We start from the raw sequence: 25,000 nt of genomic DNA on the forward strand, positions 1-25,000 counted from the left end.
AAGTCGACATGTGAATACATTGTGCCAATCATGTGGGGTGTTGTGAATACATCGTGCCAATCATGTGTTGTGATCTCGTTGCTGGAGCAAGGTTGGTGTCATGATGCCTTGCGCACGTGCATTTTACAATATGGCCGCCGACTGGAGGGACTTGCCTAAAAGGACTTTTGTTACACTACGCAGTCCCATCACCGCTCACTCCAGACTTATCTTAAAATGGATTCAATTCATTTTTTTTCTTCCATCACTCTACATTCAATGCTCCAATACTCAAAACACAAAAAGCAGGTGTTTGGTGTATTTTGTAAATTTATAGAAAAATCAAAGACTGAAATATCCCATTTAACATAAGTATCCAGACCACTTGTTATAAGACTTGAATTCATTGGACATTATAAGGAGAGGCACACATCTGTCTATGTAAGGTCTCACAGTTGATGGTGTATGTCAGAGTGAAAACCAAGCCACGGGGTCGAGAGAATTGTCCATAGACCTGCGAGACAGGATTGTGTCAAGGCCTCCATCATTCTCAAATGGAAAAGTTTGGAACAACCAGCAGTCTTCCCTGATCTGGCCACTCAGCCTAACTGAGTAATCCAGGACAAAGGGCCTTGGTCAGACAGGTAGCCAAGGACCCAATGGTCACTCTGTATGAGATCCAGAGTTCCTTAGAGGCCCCTAATCTGATACATAATGTACAGTAATTAGGCTTGTGAGCTGATACTATGATTTATGGGAAGCCAAATACTAAATGAAATAATAAATATGATTTCATGAATATATCTAATTATGTATAAAACCAAAGTGGATGACTAGCATGCTTTGGATCCATGGACGATCTCACATTCAAGATTCTACCCACATCCCTTTGGAGACAGACTCTCTCTGAGCAGCACAGACAGAACCACAGCCCCCAACAGTTTCTCTCAGACTTGCAGACAGTCTTATTGTGGGCCATCCTCAAAGCCACCCTTTAGTGCAGCCTTACACTCCTGTTCTCAAGCACCCACAGACGACAGAGCTGCTCTCTTAAAACAGAGGTGGGAGTGAGCTGTCATCACACTCATCCTTCAGAAGGGTCCCACTCCTCCCGTCATCACTACTGAGCTGTGTGTGCAGTGGCCCGCGTCCCTGTGCTGGCTTGTAACGGACTGCATTTCTAAAGCTCCTTCACTACTCCTCTGGGCCCTTGGACCCATTTACAATAAATGCCTCACATTCAGACATAGGCTGTGTCTCAAACCACATACTTCTGTCAGTACACTGCTAGTGTGCACTAAGTGATTGCTTGCCCACTTTTCGATGGTTAGTATTGTCCCAATATCTGCACTATACTTAAACTCAGTATTTGAAGTGTGTAAGTAGGCGGCTTGAGACATAGCCATAGACCCACACACACACACACACCCTACGATGGGTGAGGGCAACCATGCAAGGAGCCAATCAGCTCTCTGGCGGTCACGGGACAGGAGGAGCTGGATTCAATCCCAGAATCCCCGGGTTCCAAGACAAGCCACTGTTGTGCCTCCTGGAGCCTTGCTCTCCATATGTCAAAGATGCCCCAGTTAAAGATCAGAGACCGGGGGCTGTAGACGCTCACTCGTGCAAAAATGCTATTTTACTGTTTGCATGTGATATTTCCAAGGCAAAAAGGCCCTGATCTAATTGTCCTCTCCCTTGGCTAGATATGTGGGTGTGTGTCTGGAAGACTAAAACAAAGATTAAATGATTGATAAGGCACCACGAGGATGTCTTTCATCTGGTTTTGTCTTTGGGCGCCACTGGATTCTCAGCTCCAGTGACTAGGATGTGTGTGTGTGTGTGTGTGTGTGTGTGGCTGTGTGTGTGTGTGGCTGTGTGTGTGTGTGTGTGTGTGTGACTGTGTGTGTGTGTGTGTGTGTGTGTGTGTGTGTGTGTGTGTGTGTGTGTGTGTGTGTTGATGACTCCTAAGTGCTCTGAATGCAAACAACTCTCTTGTCTGTTTGTGTCTGCATTCTAACAGAGGCCTGTAACACCTATCACCTGAGCCCTGCCCTTAATTTTAATTCTAATTCCTATCCTGACTTTTCTATTAATTCTGTCTCTGACTTGAATTCACCCTATTCTTGCTGCAACAAGTTAGTTGAGTACTTCAACTCGTCTTTAACAAATATTATGGATAATATTGCACCAATGAGAATCAGGTCTACTTCTAGCAAACGCAAAGCACCCTGGAGGAATGCTGAGAGGGTTAAAGCATTAAAAAGAACTTGCCGCAAAGCCGAACGCAAATGGTGTAAAACCAAATTGCAGGCTGACTTCATTCATGTCAAGAACCAGCTGTGTCAATATAATAAAGAAATGAAAATGTCCCGACAGCAGTACTTCTCTCACCTCATTGCGGAACATTCGAACAACTCAAAAATATTATTTAAAGGTGCGATTTGTAGGATTGTTACCGAACGTTCTGCAGGCCAAAATCAAAACACTGGTGAACATTCTCAAGACTACTAGACGCGAGCCTCTTCTGGGTTGCCAGATGTAATGAAGACTTAACTTGCAGGTTAGTTGACCTGCAGCTGCTTTAACGTTTCTCCAACCATGACCCAGCTACACATTACGGAAACAGTGAAAACAAAAAATACCTCTCTACCAACGTAACATATTTAGCTGAAGTTAGCGATGCAGATGAAGTTTAGCATAGGCTACCTGTTGTGGAGAAATATGGCCAGCTCTGCGTCACACTTGATATTCTTCGTTTGACGAAGACGTCACCATCTCAGGAAGCTCCTCCGATGTCCACTTAATTTGTTTATTGTTGTAATTTTGGAAATTTGCCTGCCTCTCGTGGCGTTCATGACTACAACTGACAGCTGTTGACAGTTGGCCTTTGCTAATTTGGCAACCCAAATAGGAGGGGCGCACTAGCCCATTATTAATATCAGCTTATTCTAGAATTAATCGTTCAAAACATAAACGAAAATTCTAAGACATTCCACCCGTAACTCATTTTTTTTTCATGGGTTTTACGGGGTTTTACAGGTTAGAGTAATGTTGTCAAATAAGCCATTACTTTTAATTCATCGTGTTTCCTTACTCTCTGACAACATATGGTGATCATTTTGGAATGGTTACAGTTTATTTTCCATTATTTCCTACATACTGGACCTTTAATACCATTGATAGGCTTGTCAATCCCCCTCGAATGATTCCTTCAGAACTCCGCTCGCATGAAAAGTGTAATGAATTTGCAACTTATTTTAATGAAAAAATCACAACTATTAGGGATAATATAACATCTGTTGATTTTAGCAATACATCTCCCAGTGAATTAAGGCCCACTGGCACTCTGTGCAGTTTTACTCCTATATACCTGAGTGAGCTGGAAGAAACTGTAGAACAACTTAGTTCAGCTACTTGTGCTCTTGACCTCGTACCAACTACGCTTTTTAAAAAGGTCTTCAGCTGCATGGCTGCTGACATCCTACATGTAGGTATTGTTAACACCTCACTACAGTCTGGAATCTTCCCCAGCAGTCTAAAGCATGCTATTGTTACCCCACTACTGAAAAAAACTAACCTGGATCCTTCTGTCTGTGAAAGCTATAGGCCAATGTCAAACTTACCATTTTTAGGCAAAATACTTGAGAAGGTTGCATATAAACAACTTCTCAGGTTTCTGTCTCTAAACAATCTTTTCGACATCTATCAGTCAGGTTTTAGGTCGAACCACAGCACAGAAACAGCTCTCGTCAGAGTTGTTAATGATCTTAAAATCGCCACAGACAATCACCAAGTTTCAGTTCTAGTCCTCTTAGACCTCAGTGCAGCGTTTATTACTATTGATCATGTTATCCTTTTACATCGTCTTGAACATTTGGTTGGTCTTAAAGGTGCAGTTCTTAATTGGATCACATCCTATCTAAATGAGAGGACATTCTCTGTCTCTATTGAAAACTTTTCTTCCAATATCATTAATATTTTATATGGGGTACCTCAGGGATCAATTCTTGGTCCTCTGCTCTTTAATTTATATATGCTTCCACTTGGGTCTATCATTCAGCAGTACAACATCTCCTATCACTCATATGCTGATGATACACAATTATACATTTCTATTTCCTCAGATGATCCTAGCCCTTTAAATGATCTTACCCAATGTATCTCGGATATCAAAACTTGGATGGCCCAGAACTTTTTAAAACTCAACGACAATAAGACTGAGATCTTATTAGTCGGCCCTAAGGCCCTGAGATAAAAGTTTCATCCTCTGTTAACCTCCCTGTCAGTAAATTCTCGTGAGGATGTCAGAAATCTAGGGGTAACTTTAGATGCTGAACTCAACTTCCAGAAGCATATCTCAAGCATCTCAAAGACTGCCTTTTACTACCTTAGAGTCATTTCTAAAGTTAGATGCCTCCTTTCTCAACATGACTCAGAAAAATTAGTACATGCTTTCATCTCAAGTCGATTAGACTACTGTAATGCTCTTTTTGCTGGACTAACAAAGCAAACACTATACAAACTCCAGCTAATTCAAAATGCAGCTGCCAGAGTACTAACTGGAATGAGAAGATATGATCACATATAAGCCACTACTAAAATCACTACACTGGCTCCCAGTAAAACAAAGAATTGATTTTAAAATACTTCTTATTGTTTTAAATCATTGAATGGCTTAGCCCCATCATATACCTCTGATATGTTAACTGCATATACTCCAGCCAGATGCCTACGGTCCTCAAGCAAAGGTCTCCTCTTAATCCCGAGAATAAATACTAGTTCCGCTCATGGTGCTTTTAGTCACTATGCCCCTACACTCTGGAACTCCCTACCTTCTGAACTGAGATCTTCTCAATCAGTGAATTCTTTTAAAAACAGACTGAAAACATATTTATTTGCCTCAGCTTTTGGTTAAAATTTAAGGTCTTTCCAAGTTGGTGTGGCGACTTTCATTTTATTATTTTATCAGAAACTTTTATTTCTATTATTTATTTATACTTTTTATTTTAATTTTATTTTACTATCAATGTGTTTTAAATGTCTATTTGATAATGTTTTTCTAAAAGCGCATTGAGTCTGTGTATGCCATATGAAATGTGCTATATAAATAAACTTGAATTGAATTGAATTGAATTGAATATCAAAACCCTTGTAGCTGTAAACTGGTAGATTGAGATGCTGATTACACACTCATGAGACCGATTCCCAGGAGATACACATACAGATACAGCTTTGGTTTATATATGCAGTGTTCACAGGGCTCACAACCTTTTTTTGTTTTTAGCTGTTTAAAGGAGAGAACTGGAGATGGCAGAAGGCGCTTACAGTAATTCCCTTCAATTTGGTCTTTTAAAGGGTGTTATTGATGGTGCGAGTTGGGCACTTATGATGTTGCCCTTTGGTTTAGTGAATGTAAGAACGAGGAGGGGGGCACTTACAATGTTAAATGGCAATGTGTGATTGAGAGGGGGTGCAATTTAAGTTCATGGTGGCGGTTTGTGTGTGTGTGTGTGTGTGTGTGTGTGTGTGTGTGTGTGTGTGTGTGTGTGTGTGTGAGTGTGTGTGTGAGAGTGCGTGTGCACGCACGTGTGTATATGTTTGTGTGTGTGTGTGTGTGTGTGTGAGTGTGTGTGAGAGTGCGTGTGCACGCACGTGTGTATATGTTTGTGTGGTGTGTGGTGTGTGTGTGTGTGTGTGTTTGTGTGTATATGTGCATGTGTGGTGTGTGTATGTATGTGTGTGTGCGTGCATATGTGTGTGTGTGCATGTGCGTGTGTGCATGTGCATGTGTGTGTGTGTGTGTGTGTGTGTTTGTGTGTATGTGTGCATGTGCATGTGTGGTGTGTGTATGTATGTGTGTGTGCGTGTGTGCATGTATGTGTGTGCATGTGTGTGAGCGCGTGTGTGTGGGCACGTACGATGTTCCCCTTGGTGGCCTCCCCCAGCAGGCCTCCAAAGGTGATGACGGGGGACATGCAGGCGCAGTAGAGGAAGAGGATGGAGGCCAGGCACTGCAGGTTGAACGCGTCCCGCACGTCACTCCAGTAGAACGGCAGCTTGCGCTTTACGTCCATCACCAGGCCTCCGAAAATGCTGCAGGGGGACAACGAGATGGGAGTGAGAGCGCTGTCCAACACACACACACACACACACACACACACACACACTGCACACAAAGAGCAGGGAGTGAGAGCACTGTCCAACACATACACACACACCACACACACACACACACACACACACACACACACACACACAGACACACACAAAGAGGTGGGAGTGAGAACGCTGTCCAACACACACACACACACACACACACACACACCACACACACACACACACACACACACAGAGCAGGGGAGAGAGAGGCACTGTCCAAGACACACACACAGACACACAAAGAGGTGGGAGTGAGAGCACTGTTCATGGGTCAGCCCGGCCCCACACACATGATTAGTGTGTCCAAGTGTGTGTTTGTGTGTCTGTGGTACTATATCAGTGTGTTCAAGTGTGTGTGTGTCTGTGGGACTATATCAGTGTGTTCAAGTGTGTGTGTGTCTGTGGTACTACAGTATATCAGTGTGTTCAAGTGTGTGTGTGTCTGTAGTACTATAGTAGTGTGTCCAAGTGTGTGTTTGTGTGTCTATGGGAGTATGTGGGCATGCATGTGCGTACGTAGGTATTTCTGTACAGTATGTGTGTGTATTTCTGTATGTAAAATGTGTTGTTTACTCAAGCGCAGTCTGGGCTCAGACACACATGCGCTGCGCGCGCGCGCACACACACACACACACACACACACACACACACCAACTTGCAACCTTGGGCCATGGGAGGTGGGCGCACTGAAACCCATGGTTGCAATGTGTCTGTGTGTGTGTGTGTGTGTGTGTGTGTGTGTGTGTGTGTGTGTGTGTGTGTGTGTGTGTGTGTCTGTCGCTACAATGTCAGGTGTTAGGTTTTGCTAGCACGTCTCTTTAGGTGTTGGAAAGTATGGTTTTGCCACTGCACAGCACCGTGCCCGCTTGCTATGGTTAAGAATTGTGTTTGTGTGTGTTTTTGGGTCCGTCTCTATGCATATAGGTGTATGAGCATCATATTCATGTGTGCAAGAATGTGTACTTATATATATATATATATGTGATTGTGTGTGTATATGTTTGTGTTTGTGTGTACATGTGCAGGTGTGTACCTATGTGTGAGCATGTGTGTATACATGTCAGTGTGTGTGTGTGTGTGTGTGTCTAAACGTGACTGTGACACTGTTAGGGCACCGGAGATTAAGGGCCTGATTTAGCTGACCGGTGCTGGTGGCCAGTGTGCTGCCAGCTGGCCAACATACTGTGATAAAATAAGAGCGCCGAGTTCCTCTCCTCACGTTGTGGCCTCACTCAACATGTGCACAGAGACAAAACACACACACACACACACACACACACACACGTAGAAGTGCACATAATGCACACATCATACAGACCATAAAAGATCCCATGGTAATTATATTTTGGATAGTCATTTATTACTGGTGTTCTGGTTCTGTCTAATACAATGCTGCAAATGCTTGAGATTTGATCTAATTGGCAGGAGATAGTGCATGTTGTTCTGACGGCTCTATGTCCCTGGGATCTCTGCACATGAGGGGCATTTTTGTGGTGAACTTACGTGTTCATCTGGCTCTTCATTTCTCTTCCTCCTCCCTCCTTCAGCCTTGTCAGCCCCTCTCTCTCTCACTCTATCTCTCTCTCTATTCTCTTCTTTTTACATAATGTTGTTCTCCAGAAAAGTACAAGGCATATATGTGTGGGCGGTGGATGTGTGAATGTGTCTATGTATGTGTTTGAGACAGAGGTCACACACACACACACACACACACACACAAACACACACACACACACACACACACACACAAACACAAAAACATACACACAGAGAGCTCAGGAACCTGTCAGCTGAGATAAGTCACTTCAGCAGGAGCTACACAATTAGCTACAGCTTTCATCCCGTTAAAGAACTATGCATTTATTCTGCATATGCTACACACACACACACAGGAAGAAAATATCTGCAAACAAACTACAGTCATGGCGTGTATTGTCATAAAAACTTCATGCTTCCACAACCATTAGCTGTTGGCTAAATAATGCAATGCAGTGGTGCGTTACATAAGACTCTCCCAGACATACAGCAATGCATAAGGGTCATTCCACGTCAGATCAACCAGGGCCCACGCACTTAGGTCTCAAAAAATTCTGAAAAAATTACCAGGTGTACCTATGTTACCAGGAGACACACTGTAAAATTACTCTTATGTAAGATCAATACTTTCCAAGATACAGCCAGTTTTGCAGGGGGGGGGTCGATTTTGTTAGGCCTCTTTTTTTTGTCAAAGTTCACAAGCCCACAAGCGCCAAGAACTAAACCATGTAGGAGGCTCAAATTTTGCATGCTGGTACATAAATAGGAATAGTATGTACCAAAATCGTCAATGTTTGGTCTGGATAATCCTGCATGGTCATAGCTGCCCCTCAAAGTTGATACAAATTTTATTGGAGTTTTTGGCTGGGCTCTGTTTAAGCCTTCAGAAGACATATTTGTACTCAACATAGGCTCTTGATTTATTTTCCTTACTGAGATAAGTAGAAACACTCTCACAAAAAGCAATGAACAGAAAATAAATCCCTTCAGGGTCTGAACAGCAGACCTCACAAGTCTGAAAAATCATTTTGGTTATCATTTTCAGAGCATCCAAACACCTTGTGGGAATTTACAAAGATTTTTTAAATATGTTTTTCCTTATTCTCCATGATCCCTTCTTTTTGAAAACACCAATTTGACTTGTCTTATGCAAATCTTTATTTTTTATTTTCCACCCTGAACATGGGCAAAATGCCCCATAGACATCAATATGTTTTATATAGTCACCACACTGCCACCTGTGGTTGTATAGAGTAACCTGTGATAGCGCTATACAAAACATATTGATGTCAATGGTGCATTTTGCCCATGTTCAGGGTGGAAAGTGAAAAAGAAAGATTTGCATAAGACAAGTCAAATTGGTGTTTTTAAAAAGAAAAGATCATGGAGAATAAAGAAAACTTGTGAGGTCTGCTGTTCAGACCCTGAAGGAATTTATTTTCTGTTCATTGTTTTTTGTGAGAGTGTTTCTACTTATCTCAGTATGGAAAATAAATCAAGAGCCTATGTTGAGTACAAATATGTCTTCTGAAGGCTTAAACAGAGCTCAGCCAAAAACTCCAATAAAATTTGTATCAACTTTGAGGGACAGCTATGACCATGCAGGATTATCCAGACCAAATGTGACGATTTTGCTACATACTATTCCTATTTATGTACCAGCTTGCAAAATTTGAGCCTCCTACATGGTTTAGTTCTTGCGCTGTGGGCTTGTGAACTTTGACAAAAAAAAGAGGCCGAACAAAATCGACACCCCCCTCCCCCTGTGAAACTGGCTGTATCTTGGAAAGTATTGATGTTACATAAGAGTAATTTTACAGTGTGTCTCCTAGGTAACATAGGTACACCTGGTAATTTTTTCAGAATTTTTTGAGACCTAAGTGCGTGGGCCCTGGTTGAATTGACGTGGAATGACCCATAATATATGCTCCCACATTAACCAGATGACTCCACAGCATCCATAGAGCCACTTATAGATCATACTTAACTCCCCATGAAAAGCCTTTACTGTTGATATTTCCATGTCAGAAAGTCAGGTGAGGTGTACGACAGGTCAAAGGTCAGAGCAACTGACTATGAGTGAAAGCTAACAAACTTCTGACACTTCATTCACGTCACAGTAAACAAAAACCTCCATGACATCTACATTTTATAAAGTGACTGGCCTTAAGGTCATATTTTAAAGAAAGGTGACCGTAAAGGCTGTCAGGTCAAAAATTAGCCCATTCAAATCAGGATGGTAGTAGAAGTAGGACTGGGGAATCAGGTGGAGGAGAATAGCCAACAAACGCTCGAGTCTAATAGCTCCTGCCAGAGTCTGACACAAATCTATCTGCTGCAGCCGACATGTCTCACACTCTTGTGCTTCTATTTAGCTGTGAGAAGGGTCACTTCAATTAGATGACTTATTATACGTGCGATAATGTTAGAAATTCCTAGACTGTGTCTGTGAGTGCTAGTCCATGTGTGATTGCAGGTGATGTGTATGTGCAGGCATTAATAGAATGTTGGTGTGTGTGTGTGTGTGTGTGTGTGTGTGTGTGTGTCCATATTATGTCTCTGTACTGACCGGCCAGTCCTCTGCAGCTCGGGGCCAATTTGATGTGCCTCCTCCTTGTGCTCAGAGGGGGACGCAGTGCCATTGGGTTGCGGTGGTCTCTTCCTCTTCGTCTACACACACACACACACACACACACACACACACACACACACATGCACACACACACACACACACACACACACACACACACACACACACACATGCACACACACACATACACAGACACGTGCACAACACACACATGCACACACACACACGTGCACAACACACACACGCACACAACAGACACACATGCACACACAGAGACACACATACACACACGAAAACATCACATAACCTTCATTTATGCATATATTAAAAGTAACGACACCAACTTTAAAATGAAATGTGTAAGTAATCAAAATAAGAGAAAGTATGAATGTATAACACATTACAAAAACAAGGCATTTAAATAACACATTAATAAATAAATCTACATGACAGAGTGAACACTCACTTTCACTAAGGAGCCTATGGTCATTAGCAGTTAAAGAGGATAAAAACACAGAGGCTATTACACAGACTGTGTGGACACCCTGCAAAAGCCCCTAATCAGTGGCTTGCCTTAGGCAATGTGTTCTGATTTCATTATATGTGTGCTGATACAAACAGCCATAGAGTGGGTAGCTGGACTATCTCAATATCAACGACCGTACAATATCCACCCTGCTAACCGTCTACCACTATTGTCGACCTTGTTGATGCTACTGTACAATTTGTCTGTTATGCATCCGAACAAAATGGTAGTCTTTGCTTAAGGCAATAGTTTCTACACAGTGTGTGTGTGTGTGTGTGATATGTACATACTCCATCTCTCTACTGATAGCCCAGTTCTCTGCATCTCTGTGTGTGTGTGTGTGTGTGTGTGTGTGTGTGTGTGTGTGTGTGTGTGTGTGTGTGTGTGTGTATGTGTGTATGTATGTGCGTGCACGTGTGGGTCAGTAAGTATGTGTGTGTGTAAGCAGCTGACAAATGATGATGCCACCCCCATTACCTGTGAGGGCACGTTCTTGGGGGGCTCAATGCGTATGGTGGGGTCCCACTCTCCAGGAGGCAGCACTGTCACCTGGTCCAGGAACTCGTCGATGCCCGACAGCAGGTCCGTCCGGTCTTTGGCCTTATATGCCACATCATGGAAAATCTGAAAAGAGAAAAACATGTTTGTTTTAATACCCTCATTTTTTTAAATCTTCTTACAATTTATTCTTTAATATTTTTCTGTCTCAATTACATTTATCTTAATTTATTGCTGTTATGCAACTTGTATTGCTATTCCACAGAAAAGGCACTATATATAGATTAAGTCTGATTGATTAATTGAGTGATTAATTAATTGACTGATTGATTGATTGGATGCAATCAATGACTCCCATTATCGTAATTGACTGACCCACTTTTGGGTCACACGATCTGAAACAACTCTCACTCCTTTAAAAAAATATATTTCTTTCAGGCAAATGTACCCTATTGTCACCGGAATGGTCATAACATTTTGACAACATCGTGATGTCTCTATCCACAGCAGGACTAAATGTGCTCCCATGCACCTAATGTCCCATTAGCGGCTATAAAAACAGAGCGAGAGCGTCAGCGCTGTCCCCCATCTGCATGCATCATACATAAAATAGATCTCTCGCAGTGATACATGCGATTAGTTACAGAACACACAGGGAGGCAGCAGTTCCCATAGGTACCGTTAGTGCCACGGTGAGAGCTATGGGAGGATGTGGTCAGACAATGTGACTGTGTGTCTTTGTGTGTCTTTGACCGCGGTGAGTGGGGAGAGGAAGCTGGGTTTAGGCTGAGGGGATTGTGGGATTTCCGCTCACCTCGTCTGTCATAAGGGTGGCCATGGAGCGGCCGATCTCGTGATACTGTGACCCCTTGCCACGCGGGCCCAGGAGCAAAAACAAAAACCTGCCAGAGAGAAAGAGAGAGAGAGAGATACAGGGAAATAGAATCTCTTGATGAGAAGCATTCTACTGATGAGAGCAATCTCAAACTCATTGATAAGGAACAGACAACTCTAATAGCATCCAATCTGGAGATTATTCATGGAAGAGTGGCCATGTAGTCTGGCACCAAGATGCTGCTGGAACCATCCATGCCCAGGTTTTTATCTAAAGCAAAACACAACAGACATTGTACTGCGGGAAAGAGAGATCTCTATCAGTACCAATGAGTTCCTGGAAGAAATCTTCACAATTCCGATAGTAGAGCTCCTCCTCCATCTTATACCTCTGAGCTCGCTGTTTCTAGTCAGTGACTTTCTATGTGTACTCCATTAATGCAAATGTGCCACTTTACTATGTGGGGTAGGAAGGCAGTTCTGTATGAGAGGTGCTGGGGCAATTGGGAGACATGGGGAAAACAATGGGTTTTAAGATGTGAGAAGCTACTGTAGATATGGGTCAGTTCAGGGCTCTGAGGCGGTATGTGTGAATGCGTGTGTGTGTGTGAGAGAGAGAGAGAGAGTATGTATGTGTGTCTGTCTTTATTTGTGTATGTGTGTGAGTGTGAGTGTGTGAGAGAGAGAGAGAGAGAGAGAGAGAAAGCAGTAGCAGTAGGTGTCCACCTGGTGGGCACGGGCACCTCCGTGAGGCCTGTGATGAGCACAGCGGGCGAGAGGCGGACAAAGGCGTTGATGGGCCGCTCCAGGAAGTCCACCTCCCCCACCAGCACATTGGACGCCTCCGCCCCAGGCGGGATTTTCTTCATGAAGTTGGAGTCCACCTGAGACAGTAGAGGAGGGGCAATGAGGGAAGGGGAGTAGTAGAATCTATGCAAACTTGAATTTCCCCTTGGGGATCAATAAAGTATCTATATCTATCTATCTATCTATCTATCTATCTATATATCTATCTATCTATCTAACATTTAAAAAGGGGAGGAGGCAGTGGTCACTAGAGATGAGGTCAATAGCTCAACAGTACCGCCCCCCCTTATGTTCCGGATGTAAGAATCCAACTCAATTTCTCTATTGACAACTGGAGTATAAGCCATAAAATTGTAGACTTAAAACCAGCAATGACATAACTAAGCCATTGTTTATGCTCATAATATAGTGTATATACATTTTGTTATGCAATTTCCAGTAAAACACTATACTATCAATCCTAACATGTAAAAGCAGAGCATTTGCAGGTAGAGATCACTGTTGCCATGGATATGTTGAACAAGATGGATGCTGTCAATCAGAAGCGATGTGTGACCATCCGATGAAAACTGTTTTTCTCACCTTGAAAGTTGAATTTACTCAATAGAAACGGTAGGAAGTTAGTAGTCATCTTGTTGTCTTACATTCAAAAGTAAGCATGTCAAATTATTGTCACAATAATAAGTAAGGGTTAATGGACGACACGGTGGTCTGTTCACAGAAGTTAATGCACGGGTCGAGGTTGTAAACGCCCCCGACGCCGCGGAGGTTTAAACCTCGTAGTGCATTAACTTCTGTGAACAGACCACCGTGGAGTGCATTATCCCGCTTATTCCACTGTTGCCACTTGCGTTGTGTTCATTTCCTGTTACAATTTAAACGTTTTAATCGCTAAAACTGTCTTGTTTGTAGAACTAATTTCTTCCGACACATATCAACTAATTTCTCAACTCACAGGACAAACTGCCGCTACTAGTTCTAAATGGATGGCTGTTACGCCAAAGGCCAGTCGTTAGTTCTATCTCTCCCGTTGTCAAGCGGGCGATCCCAAGATTCTGATGAACTTTAGCTTTGAAAACTTTTTAGCCTGCTGTCATCCATCTAGCTAAAAGCCACCTCCGTCATATGCTAGAATGTTGCAATGTTCTGAACGCCTGCATTTTACAGCTCGGATGCAACGTGACAGTTAATTTAAACTTCACAACGAAGTTCGGCGAATTAATATACAGTGTGATACGGCCAAAAAATGGATCTACTTCATAGGTGTGCAGATAACATACGGTTAATGGTCGTTCTAAATTACGTAGGACAATGGGAAATTCAACCAAGCAGTGGAATAAATGTACACAGTCTGCTTTGCGTTTTTTGCTCAACATGTTGTGTTGTATGATTACGAGTCGCATCATAGCTGGTCAGCCTAAGGCAAGGTCTAAAACTCTTTATATATAGATTGTTCCAGACGGCAATGGGAGAAATGAATGGAAAATGTACTTCTGGACCGTAAAGCCCTTGTGGAAGGGGGGGGGGAGTGTTGAGCTCTACAGAAATAAGGAGGAGGAGACAGAAGAATCCATCCGAAGATTTCAGGGGTTTGAGCATCTCAAGTGGATGAAGAGGGGGCAGGAGAATCGATTTATCTCCCTTTGTGCCATCACTCCCCAGCTGGCAGCTCTGTCCACTCTCCTCGTCCTCATCCGCCCTGGACATGCCCCTCAGAATCATAATAAGAAAAGTTTCAAGCGGAACATCTATTGCACTGAAAGTTCTTCCGATCACGTTAGAGAGAGACACAAGAAATATGGCTCGGCTTTCCGCCATCAAGGTCTTGTGTGATTTCCTCTGGGTGGGTGTTGAATCGATGCAGTGCAGGGGAGATGCTGGCAGCATTAGTGGTAGCTGGAGTGCTGTTAGGACTCGCCTGTGCCGGCCAAGCGCTGGTGATGTAACTGCTGAATTGCTCAGTAATCTCATTTCGGGGGACATGACTGTGCTGGCAGTAAAAAAGCCACCAGCCACTTCGAGCTCCATAGTGTGGGATAAGTGATTAACAGACCACTGGCCACAGAGGAACAGAGCCTTCCCGACAACCACTGCCTCTCTCTCTTTCTCTATCTCTCCACATTTCCCTGTGTGTCTCTCTTTATTTATCTCTCTCTCTCTCTCGCTCTCTCTCCATATGTCCCTGTGTGTCTCTCTTTATTTATCTCTCTCTCTCTCTCTCTCTCAGGACTGTGGAGTTGGCATAGTGGCTGGGCTGGGGCTTGGACTGTAAAAGCCAGCTCGTAGAAGGACAGAAGCACCCGTCTCTGCCAGGGCTGGATCAACTCTCTCTATCGGTAGCCAAGCGTGTGGTTTCCCAGGCCCATCCCTCAGGGGCTGAGTTAGTGATTGTGATCTGATGAGTAGTGGTGAGTGGTGGGCGGTGGTAGCGTAGCGGTTAAGAACCTGGGCTAGCATGCAGTAGCTTGAAAAGTTGTGGGTTCAATTCCACCGCTGTGCCCTTGAGCAAGGCACTTAACCCCAAGTTGCTGCGCGGACAATGTAGTCTCTTGTAGTATAACTGACATGTAAGTCACTTTGGATTAAAACTATCTGCTAAAGGCGCAACTGCTGGGGCACCTGCACCATACGCCGGTGACCCGGGTTCGATTCCCGCCCCGTGGTCCTTTCTGGATCCCACCCTGACTCTCTCTCCCACTCACTTCCTGTCATTCTCCACTGTCCCACTGTCATTAACCCTTAGAACCCTAAGCTGTTTTTAGGGCATTTTCACTACCTTTATTCATAAGGATTTATTCTGGTCATTGTAAGTGCCACACACACATATTATATATTGTTTTTTTTTTCAGCAGAGTCTAGGCTATCCAGATCTGCCATCATTTCATGTATTAGTACTAGCATTAGGGTTGCAAAGGGGCAGAACATTTCCGGTAAATTTCCGGAAACTTACCATGGAAAGCTAATCTGGGGAATTTTGGAAATATTCCAAATTGGAAACTTTAATGGAATTAAAGAAAATTATGGGAATTTATGGGAATTTACTGGGAATTTTGGGTAATTCATACAAACTGTTTCATATACAAACATTAACATTTTGTTTTGTAATAAGCATATGATTTGTATGTTCATATTTTCGCTTAGCTTAGCATATAAAGCAAGCTAGCATGCTAGCGGGAATCCCATTCTCTGCCTATGGTAGCATGCTAAACTAGCAACACTGAACTGCCCAAGATACACCACACCACTCAACAACAAAATCCGATAGGTTGGAACATTTTTTCCCCATGAATATGAACGCACCATAGGTTTCTTTTATGTATAGCATCATATGCCGATTGCTGTGTGCATGTGATTGACATATGTGCAGGGTAGAAATTCGACTGAAATTGCATTAAATCAGGTTGTTTTAACCAGTATTACACTGCAAGATGGGGTTTTGTCCACTACATTTAAGTTCCGTGTTATAGACTAACTTGCCATATTAAAAATTCCCAGTTTATTCCCGTTAATTCCTGTTTATTCCTGTTCATTCCTAGCCTAGAAATCTAGACGCGCCCCTAGCGGCAGCAAATTACATTTGCTGCCAGGGCTAGTCTAGCAACTCTCCGTTGGCTTGTGAGCTCCAGAAATCGAAAATTAATCAGGCCAATGAAATCGTGTATAGAGTTGTTAGGTGGGCTTAACATAATGATTGATGGCAGAGTTGCAACGGTTTGGCTTGAATTCCCTGCTACTTGAAAACAAATAAGACGGATGTTGCTGCTGGCGAACAGTGTGACACGAGTTAAGCTTTTATTAAGTTGGCAAACGTTTGAACTAGCCAACTAGCTCCGCTGGTGGGAAACGCATGGGACTCATAGCGCTGCCGCTGTCCTATTGCGTGCAGAGGGAATTTGAAAGACAACTGATTATCCCGCCCCTCGGACTGAGCACTGCGAACGGTGAGTGCCCAGACCCTACATTTTAATGTGGGTCTGGCTCGTCAGGCTAGTTAATTCCCATATATTCCCGTTAATTCCCATGGAAAGTTTCCAACTTTGAAAATTCCCGGAATTTTGCAACCCTAACTAGCATTGATTTTATTTAGATTTTTAAAGAATTAAAATATAAAAAGCGTATAATAAAAAAATATTATATTTTGACATGTATCTCACCACAGCAAACTCATAGCTCTACATGCATGTCATGTGTGTGTAGGGCAGACTGCCCTGAATCGGGCAATATAATTGCCATGTTGGAGGGATACTCTGGGCTGAGCAATTTACAGAAATATGTGGTGTGTGATTTACGGAAATAAATGCCATTTTTTTTTAATGATGAAAAATGACCTTTCTGCGCTCCATATCTGTGACACAAATTGATCTGACCTGACTTGACCCGAGTTTGTGTGTCAGCCTGTGGTGTAGGCTATGCACTCATAATGATTCTCAACTTTTTACTGCATTGCCATGAACAAAGTAAAGGCAAAAAAGGTGTTTCTTTGTTGAACAAATTGGGATGCAATGTGAGCCTTGAATTGGATGCCATGCAGGAATTTGCTAGGATCTCAAAACCGGATTATGAACATGCTTTGCCATAGAGAAACACACAATAACGTTGGATTATAAACATGCTTTGCCACAAAAAACATACAAAAATGTGGGTCCAGCTATATGAACTTATTATTTTGCTGTCACTTCGTCTGTTTTATAACCCAGAAGGATGTACTTGGTAGCTGATAGCTCTGAGTCTCCTCTTTCATCTGACATGCGTGGCATATCTATCCGATCACGGGTCCGTGAGTAATTCAAACGAGAGTAATGGGTGTGCAGCATTGGTTTGTGTACATGCCGTTATTATTTTGCAGTCACTTCGTCGGTTTTTATAAGCCAGAAGGATCGATATACATGGTACCAATGGATAGCCCTGAGTCTCCTCTTTCATCTGATATGCTTGCCATATCTATGAGATCATGGGTTCAAAGTAATTCAAAACGAGTAATGGCTAGGTGAACTGAAGTATAGACTGTAAATATGATGCAATTTGATTTAATTTCATGATTTTTTTTAATTTTTATACTTGATCGTACAGACAAGTGTGTAGTCTCTTTGGAAAGCCCCACTTCTGCTCTGTCATGCAATAAAGGTTTCATCTCGCTGCGATTAACAGTTCCAGAGCAATGTAACAGAGAAGAAAGGGTGTGTTTTTTGACGCACTTTGCGTCAATCAGGTTTTAAGGGTTAAAGGCATAAAAAGCACCCCCCCCAAAAAAAAGTATTTGCTAAATGAATACATGTAAATGGAGCTCAACAGTCCTGCCCCCACAGATTCCAGAAGTAAGAATTCAATACAATTTCTCCATTGACAACTGGAGTATAAGCCATAAAATTGTAACCGTCCATGGTAGACTAGAAACCAGTTATGACATGACTAAGCGATTGTACATGTTCATATGGCAAAAGTTCATGGGGCATCAACCTTGTTTTGAGAAAAAAAAAATGTTTTATTCAGGATTTAATGGAAGAGTACTACACTACCCAAAATCCTAACCTAACATGTAAAAGCCGGTAAAACTAGAGCCTTTGATTGGTAGAGATCAGCGTTGCCATGGAAATGTTTATGCTGTTTCTGTGATTGTTGGCTCATTGCACGCTGGAATCAAGATGGCGTGAACTGACGTGTGGCCGTCCGATGAAAACTGTTTTCCTCAACTTGAAAGTTGAATTTACTCAATGGTAGTCAGTCAGTTAGTCATTAGACATTAAAGAAAAAGCATGTTCAACTATTATTAGGCTGCAAATGTTTGAAATGAGTCGGTTTGAAAAGGACAAATTAATGGGGAACTTACTTCCAAAACTAAACTCTCTCAGAGGAGGGGCGGGACTGTTGAGCTCTATTTAAAATGTGAGCAGGCCAGCTAGTGGTTGGCACTACTGCTACTGCTACTACTACTACTACTGCTACTACTACTACTACTACTACTATACTACTACTACTACTGCTACTATTATCAATACTACTACTACTGCTACTGCTACTGCTACTACTACTACTGCTACTACTACTACTAATACTACTACTGCTACTAGTACTACTGACCCCTGGTTTGGTCGTCCTGCGATCGCCACCTTTGCCTCCATCCAAGTTGCTTCCGATGGACGGTGCAGGTGCCATACCTCCTATGGGGGAGAAAAGGGTTGACAATGTTTTATTCAAGTATGGTGGAGTGGATAAGAAGCAGAGGAGACGGGAGGAGAGGAGAGAGAGAGAGAGAGAGAGAGAGAGAGCGGAGAGAGAGAGAGACAGACAGACTCTTAATTCGGGGGACAAACACAGGTAAAAAAACACCACGTACAACAGTAGCAGACCACATGCTTCACGGCCCACAGAGAGTGACACTGACTGAGAGTGAACAAGACAGGACAAACAATCACAGGCGAGTGTGACCCAGAACAGAAACCAAAAATGTGGGCGAAAACACAGCGACACTTTGACTCCATGCTCGGATAACAGGACAGGTTCCTGACAGCTGTTTGGGGCTCAAAACAAACAAATAAACCAACAGAGTCAAATAAACAAAAAGAGCCTCTACCTCAGCAGGCGGTGCTATCCTTCATGTGTCGGGGAGAGAGAAGGGACCGCATATGGGGGATATGGGTGAGAGTTGCCGTGAATAGGAGTAAGATATTAGGCTCTGATGACCCACACAAACAAACAAACAAACAAACTGGTGGACCTCTCCTTCATGCAGGCCTTTAGGGAAGGAGAGAATGGACTTGGGATCAGGCTTACAGCTCTATTGCAAAGGCTCTCTGATGATAGCACCTGACAAACAAACAAAACAGACAAATCTAACAACGGACGTCCTTCCCGTCCACCTGCTCCCAGAGCAAGGGCTGCGGGCGGGTGAGTCGGCCGGGCAGGGACAGCGGTGTGTGCTCGGGGGGAAGGCCACGGGGCACAGCTGAGGGTTGGTGGTGGAGGGGAGAGGGTGGTGACTCTGGGCAGACTGGCATTCCTTATAAAGCCCCGGGGGCAGTAAGGGGGATTAGCGCTGACCAAGCCCGCTTGGCGCCAATCAAGATCCAAGACTTGCCCCCCACCCATCCACGCCAGATTAAGGCAGGAATGCCCGCTGATAAAGGCTCTTTTCGACACCTACCTCACCCCGAACCACCCCCCCCTACACCCACCTCTACCACCCCCCCTCTCTCTCTATGCCCATCTCTGGGGAACACGGGCACACAAAAGGCAGCTCTATGAAAGGACACAACCTGTCCCAGCCTGTCCTCTCCGGCTCCTGAAGCTCAGCGTGGACACGGCGAGCCACTGGCAGCGCCAAGGTCATAGGTCGGCGTCTGCGGAGACTCTGCCCAGGCTCTGAGAGAGAGAGAGAGCAGATAGGGATGTATTCCCGGAGGCTTTGGGTGGATGAAAGCCAGCGTGTGGGACTGGGAACGGCCTGGAGGAGAAGGAAGAGACAGGCTGTTCCCCAGGGGGGAGATGTGGGGTGATGGCGTGAGGGTGCTGCAGGAGTGAGGACTGTCTGGATGGCCTGGGCTAGATAGCGGGACGAGCGCTAATCTACTGGCCATGTGTCCCTCTAGTGCTGGAAGTGGATGGAGAGATGGTGAGCTGAGCTATTAAAGCAGAAGCTTCACAACCAGTGCTGGTTGAAGTGGGGTTCGTCCCATTCACTATAAAGCACTTGGAGTACCTACATAAAGCACTATATACATACACGTATCATGTGTTGTTGTGTTGGTGACATAAGCAGTAGAATATAGAGTAGCTTTGTTTGTAAATACAGAGAATGTGTCCTGGTGGTGACTGAACCGGTGGAAACCGGTAGAATATCATGGGTTCCATTCTCAAGGAACAGCTTCATGCATCTGCGAAAAGAACCAATGTGGATGTAGAATTGTAGAATGTTCCCACTCTAATGTTCTCACAATGTCTAGACTCATAAGGCTCTTTAACAAGACGGTTATGAATTATGCTCTAAAAAAATAGGGTAACCTTTTTGACAAGCCAAACAAATAAAGCCCTCCAGGGTAAACCCTTACGTAACACTTTGATTAGGATCCAGAGGGAGTGTTCCCTATATGTCTGAGAGTGTTTACTGTTTCCGCCTCCCACTTAGCGTTTTCCCCATTGGACCGGGCCAGCCGATGTCATGGCCGTGCCCTCTTTCCTCCCTCGTCTATAAATACAGGGGGCACAAGACCAGGGGGGGGGAGAGAAGACAGAACTCAACGTCACTAGGAAATGCCGCCGGTGGGGTGGCCTATGCCAAGCCAAGTCAGGCAGGCCTGCCCCTCTCTTGCGTCACGCCTTTAAATTTAGAGTGCTTTCCATGGGGGTTCTGTAACAGGGGAAAACCATGGCCCGCAGCACACACATACGGCAATCGGGCACACAGGGTGCGGTGGGGTGGCGAGTGGCTTGAAATTAAGATGGAAAATCACTGGGACTGCGAACATGGCACACATATTACACATGGAAAAGGAAGAGCTGAGACCCATGTGGGATCATCCAGCGACACCAAGCGCCTCTCGGTCATAGAACTGTGTATTTTCTGTGAATAAGGATCATGTCCCACCACACACACACACACACACACACACACTTGAGGGGCAGATGGGCCACTAGCGAGGGCTGAAATTAAAAGCGAAACATTAATGAAACATTAACAGCGTAACGGGCGGAAAGTGGGGGAGCGGAGAAACAGAGGAGCTAGCGAGCGAGCGGGCGCGTGCGGACGGACACGCGCCAGTAGACAGCCAGCGCACAGAGACAGGCCACAGGCCAACGGTACACTGGGAAGGCCCCCGCAACACCAACCAAGCCCAATATTTAGGAGGGCGCTTTATTGGACCACACACAGACAAACGGCAGCTGCAGCGCTGAGCTAAGCATCGGGAGAGGAGGCAAGCCGCCGTCACCACCACAGCCATGCAGGAGGCAAGCGGAGACAGAGAGGGAGAGAGAGGGCAGCAGCAGCATGGGGCAAGAAGAGGAGGATGAGGATGAGGAGATGGGCGAAAGTGTGTGTGTGTGTGTGTGTGTGTGTGTGTTTGTTTGTGTTTGGTGGTGGGGTAATGGGAGGCTGTGTGTGTGTGTGTGTGTGTGTGTGTGTGTGTGTGTGAGGAGATGAGGGGAGATTAAAAGAAGTGATTTAAGAGGAAATGAGTGGGTGTGGGATGTGTTGGTGTGTGTGTGTGTGTGTGTTTCGATATCAGAGAACAGAGAGAGATAAGTGAGCAGAGATGGACAAACAGAGAGAAAAAAAAGAGAGTGAGTCAATAGAGACAGAAGGATGAGGTGATGAGAGGAAAGAGAATGAGAGAGAGAGAGAGAGCTAGTGAGAGAGACAGATAGAGAGAAGGAGAAAGAGTAACAGTGTGATATCAGCGTGATGCAGAGAGAGTGAGAGCAATGATGGCACTGACGATGAATGATGATGATGATGATGAGTGTGTTGAAAAGGGTGGGTGAGTGAGTGGATATACTGTGTGCAAAAGGGCTAATGATGGACCTGAGGTGGGTGGTGATGAAGATGATGATGATAATGCCAGTAGTGGTGGTCAGGGTTGTGCACAATTTGAATTGCAATTCTGCTTCCTGTTTGCTACCTCAATTGAAATGCAAGTGAAATTCAAGAAATGAATTGGAATTTAAGAGCCAGTTTCAATTCAATTCTGGAATTTTGCACAAGCCTGGTGGTGGTTGAATGAGAGCTGAGAGTAGGTGGACAGTAGTTAGTGAGTGGTCAGTTAACAGAGTGGTTGAGTGTGTGTGTGAGTGAGTCAGTGGGGTGGTAGTTGAATGAGTGGTTAGGGCTGAATGGTGGTTGGTGTGGATGAGTGGAAGTGGGTGCGGGGTGGGTGGGGTTGGTTGAATGTGAATATGAATGAGCGTCTGAATGGACAAGTGACTGAAGCCTGAGGAGTGGTCAGTGAGTGGGCTGGAGTGATTTGGCTGACCGTGGCAGTGGTGAGAGTGAGAGAGAGTATCTGACTGGGTGGATGGGAGAGAGTGATAGTACGAGAGAGAGAGATAGAGAGGCTGAGTGGTTGGATGAGAGAGAGAGAGAGATTGAGAGTGGGTGGATGGGTGGATGAGAGAGAGAGAGAGATGGAGAGATTGAGTGGGAGTGGGTGAATGGGTAGATGAGAGAGAGAGAGAGATGGAGAGATTGAGAGTGGGAATGGGTGGATGAGAGAGAGAGAGAGAGATGGAGAGATTGAGAGTGGGTGGATGGGAGGATGAGTGACAGCCACATGCTGCAGGAGGCTGGATGCTGCTGTAGTTGGGCTCGGCGCCGAGCCCTGGCCGGCCCGCACTCACACTGGCAGTACAGGCTACACAGATATACAGTATTTGCCTTCGTGGGCGGCCAGCAGTCCCGGCCTGGAGCTGCAGCTGGAGCTGGGGCCGGCCGGGCCCGACGCCCTCGCCCTCGGATGGGCGCACCGAAGCGCAGCGTCTCTCCCTCGCCCCTTCCGGCCGCTGCCTCCTCCTCCTCAGGGGCTGGCTACACCACCACCTCGGGACGTAGCTGCTGTGGGCTACGGGGACAGACGGGGCCACACACGCCGCTGACGCTGCTGGGCGGCCCCCTCGCGGTGGCCGCTGCAACGGGGCGAAGCAGCGGGTCGGGACGGGAGGGCGAAGGGGTGGCGGCGTTGGTGGAGGAGGAGGAGCCGGGGAGGAGGCTGTTGAAGAGCATGGAGACGCGGGACTCCCGCCTCTGGGACAGGTTGGAGGAGGACAGGCCTGGCTTCAGGAGGGAGTGGCGCGAGGCCGACAGACCTTCCCCTGCCAACAGGAAGAGAGAGGAGGAAGAAGAGGAGGAGGAGGAGGAGGAAGGAGGAGGAGGAGAGAGCAGAGGAGGAGAACCATAAGGAGGGTTTGAATGGAAGGGTGAGTAGGAGAGATGCAGGGTTAGGCTGGATGCAAGAATGAAAAGGTGAGAGGTTAGGTGAGAACAGTGTGGCAAAAGCTTTGTGTGTGTGTTTTTCAGAGTGTGTGTGTGTGAGTGTGTGAGTGAGTGTGAAGCAGCAATTGCATGTGACCAAACTATTGCGTGTGGTTGTATGTGGCATAACAGTTTGTGTGTGCATATTTGTGTATGTGTGTGTGTGTGTGTGTGTGCTGTGTGTGTGTGTGTGTGTTTCATGCTTGTGCTTGCGCTTGCTAGTGTCACACAGAGCTTGTGCCGTTAACATGACATGGGGGAGAAGGAGGGGATGGAAGATGCATGTGCACAGACCAATCAGCTTGTTTGCCTTTCAAACAAGCCACCAATCACATGGTGCAGGGAGAGGAGTTCATCATGGGTGGACAATGCAGTGGTAACAGTCTGACGTGCATGCGGGTGAAGAGAGTTCAACAACACATCAGCAAAGTTCACCATTTATCAACTTGCTCTCCTTTTTCTTCCACTCTTCTGTTCATTTCACTTTTTGCTTCTCATTTCATTCTCAAAAAGTCTATAATTGTCTACTTAGCCTGATTACTACAGTGCTGAAAATGGTTAATTGAAAGTGCTAATCAAAGTGCTTAATTTCATGTGCAATAAGGTTAAGTGCATAAAGCTTCATAAACTTCAGCCAAGAGCCGAAATCACCCCATACCCAAACGAGGAACACACTGCAAGGCATTGAAGTCATCTGCATAGTATCACACAACTAAGCCTCACACCTCAGACGGATTCCAGTATTAGTGTGCAACCAGCCAAACCAAGAAGCATGTTCCACACGCCCCAATTCTATTATATTTTCAGGTTATTTAAGAAATAATGAAATAGCCTTTTTTTTTTTTTTTTTTCAAGGACTCACCAGCCAATTTTCTGTGCTTGACAGATACTCACTCAAAATGGCGGAACTGCTCGCTCCTGCAGCTCTAACAGGAAGTCCCCCACCAACAGAAGGGGGCGGGGTTGTGGTAGTGGCGTCCCTTTTTAACCTCTCCTTTATTTGTTTTTATTTTCTTTTTTTTAAAATTTGTTTTGTACGGGAGCAAATGGGGGAGTGTAGAGTGGAGTAGGAGCCTCACCGTTGCACTCAAGCAAGTGCGGGTCAGAG

The 25,000-nt window shown here is 44.9% G+C and overlaps 1 protein-coding gene across 1 annotated transcript in view; it reads right to left on the minus strand.

Moving 5' to 3' along the window:
* Positions 1-25,000, minus strand: part of LOC125285417 (sodium bicarbonate cotransporter 3-like) — a 63,432-nt gene that overhangs the window by 12,632 nt on the left and 25,800 nt on the right. Inside the window, 7 exon segments of the mRNA XM_048229853.1 lie at positions 5,901-6,075; positions 10,247-10,347; positions 11,271-11,417; positions 12,106-12,193; positions 12,852-13,009; positions 19,011-19,090; positions 24,972-25,000. The exon segment at positions 24,972-25,000 is cut by the window's right edge and continues 160 nt beyond it. Of these exon segments, the coding sequence (XP_048085810.1) occupies positions 5,901-6,075; positions 10,247-10,347; positions 11,271-11,417; positions 12,106-12,193; positions 12,852-13,009; positions 19,011-19,090; positions 24,972-25,000 (778 nt within the window).

This window comes from Alosa alosa, chromosome 20 (assembly GCF_017589495.1).
Source record: "Alosa alosa isolate M-15738 ecotype Scorff River chromosome 20, AALO_Geno_1.1, whole genome shotgun sequence".
Lineage (NCBI taxonomy): Eukaryota > Metazoa > Chordata > Actinopteri > Clupeiformes > Clupeidae > Alosa > Alosa alosa.